The sequence below is a fragment of the Balaenoptera musculus genome, chromosome 14 (genome assembly GCF_009873245.2).
Source record: "Balaenoptera musculus isolate JJ_BM4_2016_0621 chromosome 14, mBalMus1.pri.v3, whole genome shotgun sequence".
Classification (NCBI taxonomy): Eukaryota; Metazoa; Chordata; class Mammalia; order Artiodactyla; family Balaenopteridae; genus Balaenoptera; species Balaenoptera musculus.
Window position 1 is genome coordinate 12,581,183 of NC_045798.1, and position 8,579 is coordinate 12,589,761.

At 53.8% G+C, this 8,579-nt stretch overlaps 1 protein-coding gene across 1 annotated transcript; it reads left to right on the forward strand.

The window, feature by feature from the left end:
* Positions 1–1,232: 1,232 nt before the first annotated feature.
* HRK (harakiri, BCL2 interacting protein) lies at positions 1,233–1,508 on the forward strand. The gene has a single exon (XM_036874224.1). It carries the CDS (start codon positions 1,233–1,235, stop codon positions 1,506–1,508), a length of 276 nt encoding a protein of 91 aa, XP_036730119.1.
* Positions 1,509–8,579: the final 7,071 nt, after the last annotated feature.

Genomic DNA, 8,579 nt, shown 5'->3' on the forward strand with positions numbered 1-8,579 from the left:
CCCCGCCCGTGGGAAGAAGAGGATCAGAGCTGCCTCATCAGGACCTGGAAGGCTGGCTTGGAGCCACCTCCAGGCTCCCCCTGTTTTCTGAATCCCCATGGATTCAAGATGGGTGAAGGTCTCATTCTCCTCCAAAGAATCCTGAGAGTCCCTTCACCCATCTGTACCTTCACCAGCATGGGCAGTTCCAGATTTTCTAGTCTGGAGGGTCATAGGGGCAGTTCTCGGATTGGAAAAAAAAAAAAAGGAGCTAAAATTCCCTGCCGGCGGCCCCCATCCCCGACCCCGCCGACCCCTTAGAGTCGCCATTGCGCGTTAAATCGGGATCACTGCTACAAACTAACCCCTGCAGGAAAGTAATAGTGACAAAGGAAGCAGACAAAAATAAGTTTCCTTCTGGAAAACCCCTTGTGAGGGTCTTTCGGGCGGAGGCGCGGTGTGCCGGGAACAGCCGAGACTAAGGGCCGACCCCCTAACCCTCTCCCCGCCTCCATCAAGGTTTCTAGCGGCGCTGCGGGCGCTTAAGGGTCTGGCGGCCTATCTCAGATGGGGGTGGGGTTGTGCGTCGGGTGTGCTCCTATTCGCAGCCTACAGGTGCGGAGTCAGACCTGAAAGTAGGCAAGTTGGGTTGAATCCGGCCCTCTCATTAGAATTTGAATCGACCCACCTCCCCCATACCAAACAATAGCTTCGGAACATTTTTTGAATAATGCAGCCGAATTCGATATCGGCTTCATCCAAAACGGCAAACAAGCCTGACCCCCCTCGCCAAATCGGAATTGGAACTGAATTCAGGAAAAAGAGAAGGAGAAAACCTCCCCCGGCGCTCCACGCCTCCGCGAGGGTCTCCTGCGACCCCTGAAGCCAGAGGCCCAAGCGGCCGGTCGCCTTCAGGCGTCCCAGCGCCCCACGCTCCCCTTCTCCCAACCCGCGCGCCCCCTCACTGCCGGCGCCACTAGGGTTAAAAGTTACCTCTCGGTTTCTTCTGCCTGCAGCACCCCCCCCCGGGGCCGGATGATGTAACCCCCCTCCCCGCGCCCTCCCCGCCCCCTCCACCATGTGACACTTTAATTAATAATAGCGCCGTCAGCACAACAAACGCACAACACAAGGAGAAACTTGGTGTCCAGGGGAGGCCCCCGGCGACTGGAGCGCGGCGGAGGCAGGCGCAGAGGCCGAGGCAGAGGAGGCGAGGGGCGGCCCGACGCGGGGAGGGAGCGAGGCGAGCGGTCATGTGCCCGTGCCCCCTGCACCGCGGCCGCGGCCCGCCGGCGGTGTGCGCCTGCAGCGCGGGCCGCCTGGGTCTGCGCTCGTCCGCCGCGCAGCTCACGGCCGCCCGGCTCAAGGCGCTCGGCGACGAGCTGCACCAGCGCACCATGTGGCGGCGCCGCGCGCGGAGCCGGAGGGCGCCGGCGCCCAGCGCGCTCCCCACCTACTGGCCCTGGCTGTGCGCGGCCGCGCAGGTGGCGGCGCTGGCGGCTTGGCTGCTCGGCAGGCGGAACTTGTAGGAACGCGGGGCTTCTTGGTGGGGCCGAAGCCGAGACCCAGCCGGAGCGAGCAACAGGTACGCGAGAAAGCGAGCGAGCGCCAGCGCGCGGTGTCTGGGGACTGGAGACTTGCGGCTGGCTTGGGAGCGGGAGAGCCTCAAGTTTGGCGTTCTTCTCTTCCCATCTCCTTCTTCCTCTGCTCCTTTCTCTCGCAAGGATCTCGGTCCCCCTCCTGGCAGTCCCCAGCTCTCCCTCCAAGTACCGGGTCCACCGTTTCTGCCCCTTCTCTCCGAGTCCTTAAGCGCATCTTGCCACTCTCCCCATCGGGGTGGCTTTGGGAGGACTTCAGCCTCCGTAAGCCCCACCAGCCGCTCAAGCAAACACACAGTGCAAGTGAAAACTGGGCTTGCTCTGGGAACAGTTATAGGCCAAGCCAAAGATATAATCTATCGCGGTTTCAAGACGAGTCCTCTTTCAGCCGCCTGCCACTCCTGAGTCGCCACCGTTTCCATCACCGCCGCTCCAAACCCCCTTCTCCTTAAGTGTCCCTTCTCCAGTTTCTGTTGCCCGTCTCCCGGCGCCCCGAGCACTTCTCGCGACTTCCTCCACCTCCTGGTTTCTGGCCGGCTCCGTCTTTCTCCCTACCTAAAACTTTGCAGTTTTCCTCCGCTCTGGCAACTTCTCCCCTCCAGCGAGGTGTCCCGTTTGAGGAGCTTGGCCTCCTCTTCACCAAACTGAGATGAAGGAGATGCCCCAAGTGAGCTGGGGTCGGAGGCTCTCAGGGAAACTCCAAGGGGAAGCCTTAATGAAACAGCATCAATTGAGCTCTTTCTGGGTGCTAGGCCTTGTTGAAGGAGATGTTTGAGAGCCTGCAGTATGCTAGGCACTGCGCGGCGGGGGTGGGGGGTGAGTATGGAGCGCTTAGTGTGTCTGGTACCAGTAGGAGAAAGGTACTGAGCACCTACTGTGCGCTAGGCCCTTGGGATTGGGGAATTACTGAGCACCAGCTGTGCGCCTGGCACTGTGCTAGGCGCTTTAGGGGAGCAAACGTGTAAGGACCGTCTTTTCAGATTCTGGAATAGAGAGGAGAGCTGCAGTGAGTGGCGGTGGAGAGAGTCAGGCTGAGCCCACCAAAGGTGGGTCTAGGGCCGGAAGGTGAAGGTCGAAGGTGAGAAAGCCAGCCCCGGGATGCCATGGCCCACAGAAACCGAGCGCTCGGGTCGCGGCTGAGCCCCGCGGTGCGCCAACACCCTGGGAAGCTGGCGCGGCGCCCGCAGGGAGAGGCGGCAGCCGGAGCGTGGGGGGTGGCAGCGCCCGGGGAGATGCGGGGGTGCGCGGGGTGTGAGCCGGGAGCGCGGGCGACAGATGTCTCGTGGGCCGGTGCAGCCCGGGCGCTGGCGAAGAGAGGTGCGCGCTTCGGGACGCTCTCTGCCCAGCTCGGAGGTCCCATCCGATTCTCCTCCTCCCGGAAGAGAGGCCCGGGGCTGCCCTCGGCCGCAGAAGCCCAGGCTGGGGCCGCCGGATCCTAGAGGCAGGAACAAAATTTTGGATGGGGCACGGGGATGTGGGGCAGAAAAAGGGAGCCAAGCAAGAGACGCGAAGCCCAAAGTGTGTAATTTAGGGAAAGGCGGAATGAAGGTAGGAAAGGAGGCAAAGAAAAAACGGGCGGCGAGACGAGGAAAGAAAGGCGGGGGAGCTGGAGAAAAAGAGAGAGAGTTCTTGGAGAACAAGATAGTGGGAACGTGGATTAGAAAGATGGGAAGCGAGAGGAATCCAGTAGAAATGGGGAGGAGGGCTAGGACACCGCTTCCTGCAGTCTTGGAGACCAGGCGAGGCTGGGGAAGCGCTGCCTTCTCAAGACTAGACGGTGCAGGATGCTGGGCGTCCCACCCAGGGGGCGGAGAGCGCCCAGCCAGAGCCCGACTGGCGCGCGTCGGGGCCGGGGGTGCTCCCGGGGCCCTCAGGAGGAGGCTGCCGCCCTGGAGGTGGCCCGAAACCTCCGCGAGGGCGCGCGGGGCGAACGCAGCGCGCCTCTCTGAGCTCGGGCGCGGGGAAGGACCCACGCGACAAGGAAGGGGGACGGGGAGGAGTTTTCGGAATTATCCGCGGCGTCAGCGGATAATTGTCGTCGCAGAGTTTATTTCCCCTTCCTGACTCTGCTTCTGCCCCAGGGCCCCGTGCTACGTCCCGACTCCAGGCCACCTCCTCAGCATACCCCTGGCTTCTCCTCCATCCTGCTGTGTCCCGTCCGGGCGTCCCCAGCAGCCACACCCTCTAGGGTCCTCCCGCCTCGGGTGCCCGGACCCCAGGATGCCCGGCACGGCTTTCCTGCCGCGCTGCACCTCACTCCCTCGGATCGCCAGTAGAATGGTATTGAACAGAAGGTATACCACTACCATCCCGGGGTTCGCCTTGCTGGGTCTCCCAGGCTCGGCCCCTATCACAAGGACTTGGCTTCTCTCGCTGCTACCTCCAACTCGGGCCTTTCTTGTGCTTTTGGCTTAACCGGGGGAAACCCATCTTTCCCCAGCCTTCGGTAAGTTAGCAAGACGTGAAAGGAAATCCCCTGGAGAAAGACAGTTTGTTGAGTTCTGTGTGTGGTCCTCTCCACATTTCCTACCCCAGAAGAGAAATGGGAATGCTCACAGGGTGCCTTATTGGTTTCAGGGAGGCCTGAATCAGCCATCTAGGGCAGACCATTCTCTTAGGTGAAAGGTGAGCTTAGCTATATGCACGACGGCAGTTTCAACAAACTTGTTTTGAGCCTCTACTGTGAGCCAGCAATAGTTTTCTCAGAAGTCATCATTAAACAAACAAACAAAAATCCAACCTCCCCTCTGAGACTCAGTTTTCCCATATGTAAAATGGGGACAATAGTAGTACTTAAATGCACAGGTTGTTGTCAAGAGGGTAAAATGAAGTCATTTACAGAGAGCTCTAGAACAGTGCCTGGCACATAAGAAGTGAATATAAATGTGAGCCATCATGACTATGATTGTGCATTTAATATCTTTCCTTCCGAAAGTAGACAACACTTTGCTATTGTCATTGCTGGTGATTCCACACTATTCTTACTTGCCATTTGGGGGAATCAAGGCCACATGGGCCAGGATAGTATAGGGGTTAAGAGCATGGGTTTAGGGATCAGATGAAACTGGATTTAAGTCCCAGCCCAAGAACTTTCTGGCAGTGTGACCTTGGGTAAGAACCGTAACCTCTCTGAGCCTTTATCTGTAAACCGGAGCTGTATCTCTATCAGGATTGTTGGGAGGTTGATAGGAGAGCATCTATTTCAAGTGCCCCGTGCAGTGCCTGGCACTTAGTTCAGTTGTCAGAGGATGCTATGAGATGGTTAGTGCCATCCTTATTGTTTCAAAGGGGAAACTGAGGCAGAGAGAGTCCACCTGAGTCGTCCCAAAGGATCGATCAATGGCAAAGTCAGAACTGGCATTGGAGTTTCTGCCTTTGAGGGCCTGCAGCACGCAGCCCGTCAGATGACTTGAGGGAGGCAGGGGAGGAGAAGATACCAGGGCGGCAAGCAGAAGGGGTGGTGAGCCTCGAATTCCTGCACTAGAGAGATTCGCTTTCTGAGGGAGCCTCGGGGGAAGCTCCTTGGAGGCTGGGGAGGCCGGGAGGAGAATGGGTGTGATTTAACCAGTCACTGCTCTGAGATACAAGAGAGGGAACAAAAGATGCTTTATGGTGAGCGCTGGTTGGTGGAAGCGTGGGAGGGAGGAGAAATGTCACTTGCCTTTGGGTGGGGGAGAGGGAAAGAGAAGGAGGAGGATTTGGGCTGGGGTGGGCAGAACCTTGCCTTAGGACGAAGGAGAGGGTTGAAAGGGGGACTCTGCGCACCCAAGAGGCGACTGGTCAGCATCAAGGATGATAATGGGCCAGCAGGAGCCTGCTTTAATGAATTAATGATGGTCTGGCCTGCCCCCCAGACATGCTAACTGGTTCTTGGCAGGTATTTTGGGGATTAAGTGGTTAAACCTGGAGGCCATCCCTCAGGCCTCCCTCCCAGACTGCTGCACCCCTGCCAGGATTACTTTTAGAGCTTGAAAGCCTAGGCAAGGAAGGAAAGGAGTGAGTGGAGGAGAAGGAGACAGCTGATGGGGAGGAAACCCCCGCCCCACCCCGGGGAAGGGGCCAGATGTGCAGGACGGTGGCAGCCTTCCTGCCACATGGTCGCTGTCTGGAGTCACTCTCTTGCCTATTGAGAGGCCAGGACACAAGTGACTGAGCTGTGGATGTAAAAACAGCCGCACCCGGGAATAATTAAATACACCCCCAGATGCGGGCTGGGTGGATTTGGCAACCGCACCTCTGGTTTTTGAAAAGTCAGCTTTTCAGACCTACATTGGGGGTGGGGAGGAGTGGAGTGGGGGCTTCTGTCTCCCTTCTGGTCATCACTGTGTGTGACAGGATTTCATGGTAACAGTGAGCTGCCCCACACTGTCCCTAGCCCATGGCAACTTGCTTGTCACATAGTAGATACAAAATAACTATGATGAATACATGAATCATTCAGAAACTGTGCACGATGAGCATTAGTGTTTCCTAAATTCGGCTTCTTTCACTTTTTCACCTATTAATTATTGAGTTCCTACTGTGTGCAGGGCATGGTGGACACAGGAAGGACCAAGACATAGAAGCCCCTGCTCTCATGGAGCCTACATTTTAGTGGGAAGAGACAGATGATAAATCAGTAAAGATTGTTCTGGTTACAACAATTGTAATTGTAACCAATTACTCCAAAACTTAGTGGCTTAAAACAACTATTCAATTAGGCTCATACATTCTGTGGGTTAGAAATTCAGACAAAGCATAGCAGGGGTGACTTGTCTCAGTTCCAGGCTGACTGGGGGCTGGAGTCATGGTGATGGGATCTTCATTTATAGGCCTGGCTGTTGATGCTGGGTGCCAGCTGGGACTGCCAATCAGAGCATCTACACTCAGTCTCCTCTTGTGGCTTGGGCTTCCCCACAACATGGCAGCCTCACGGTAGATGGATTCTGACCTGGTATCTTAGAGCTCCAAAGGCAAATGTCTCAGAGGGTCAAATGGAAGCTGCTTTGCCTTTTTTGACCCAGCTTCAGAAATCACTTTGGTTAAAAGCAAATCACAAGCCAGCCCAGATTTAAGGGGAGTGAAATTAGACACTACCCCATGGGGGAGTGGCAAGGTTCTAGAATAGCAAATGGGAGAGAAGATATTATTGTGGCCATCTTTGGATTATGTGGTCTAACACAGAATTTCAGAAAGTGTTCAGGGCTCTGAAGGTAACACACGAAGATAACATACAGGCATACCTCAGAGACATTGTGGGTTTGCTTCCAGACCACTGCAATAAGGCAAGTCACAAATTTTTTGGTTTCCCAGTGCATATAAAAGTTATGTTTACATTATACTGTAGTCTATTAAGTGTGCACTAGTATTATGTCTTTAAAAACAATGTACACACCTCAATTAAAAAATACTTTATTGCTAAAAAATGCTAACCATCATCTAAACCTTCCATAAGTCATAATCTTTTTGCAATTATCACATCAAAGATCACAGATCACAGGTCACCATAACAAATATAATAATGATGAAAGATTTGAAATATTGCGAGAATTATCCAAATGTGACACAGAGACACGAAGTGAGCAAATGCTGTTGGAAAAATGGCATCAATAGACTTGCTCGACACAGGGTTGCCACAAACCTTCAATTTGTAAAAAATGCAAATATCTCTGAGGTATGCCTTTCATAGCGAGAGCCTGGGTAACTCCTAACCTGCAGTGGTTGGAGATGGCCACTTTGAGGAGGAACCAAGGAACCAATGACATGAGTGACGAAAAGGAGCCAACCACGTGAGTACCTGGAAGAAAGGTGTTCTGGGGAGGTGAGACTTTGCACCGTGTGTTTGAGGAAGAGGAAAACGAGCAGTGGGCTAAGACCACATGAACTTGGGGGGAGAGGAAGTCAGAGGGCAGGCAGGGGCTAGATCAGGCCATGGTAGGGAGGTTGAGTTTTGTTGTCAAGGGATTCACAAGTGCTGACAGTACATGAAGAGGTTCTTTATAAGACGAGAATTAGATGTGATGCAATAAACTACTCATCCTCATGCATTTGCAGATATGAATTGAGCACCAGCTCAGGGCTAGGCACCAGGACGTAGGGATGCAGAGATGAGTAGTAAGTCCCAGAACCTGGCCTCAGATTCTCCTAGACCTCAGGGGCAGGAGACCCCGGCTCTGACCCCCACCCCAGCCTCCTGTCCCTGGAGGAGACCTCCCACCAAGGTCTGAGAGATTCTGGTCCCTGTGCCAGCTCACTGATGCCCAACCCTCAGTGCCCTCAGAAGGTTGTGGATACTGGCTGGATTTCCGTTCAATTCCGTATTGTCTCCCCTCCCTCCTTCCTGCTTTAAACTGGTGCCCCTGCAGTTGGGTGAGGGATCTCTGTTTTAGGCCACATCAGTGAGATGTGTCCTTTTAGTACTGCTGGATACCCAGGAAAAGAGAAAGCTCCTTTCCCTGCCCTGTGGAGAGAAAATTGGCTGCCCCACAGAGTGTTGCCATCTTTGAACTTTTGCTCCACAGGCCATGGACTTGGGCAAGATGGAATTAAATTGTTTTGGGAAACTTTATGTAATATTCCTTTTTTTAAGAAAAAATAGCTTTTTCTTGATTACAAAAAATATTACAAGCACGTTATCAAATACTTGGAAGATACTGAATAAAAGAAAAATTTAATCGATTGTTTTTATCTCACTATCCGTTGTTAACATTTTGAGAGGTTTCTTTCCATTTTAAGAAAAATGCACTGAGAGGTACTTTAACAAATAGAATCCCTCTAAATACATTCTCTGTAATCTGACTTTGTCATTATATCATGGACATTTCTCCATGCTTTATAGTATTTTCTACGACACGCTTCTTAGAGGTTGCTTAGTATTTCTCTGTTTGGCTCTTCCACCATTTACCTTCTCATGCAGCTATTATTGGACATTTAGACAGTTTCCAGTGTGACGCAGAACATCCTTGGGTGTAACTCTTTGCGTACATCACAGGTGATTTTCTTAAGAATGCCCACAAGTGGAAC

Excerpts from the sequence above, each read along its gene's own strand:
- HRK (XM_036874224.1), top strand. The coding sequence starts at position 1,233 with ATGTGCCCGTGCCCCCTGCACCGCGGCCGCGGCCCGCCGGCGGTGTGC.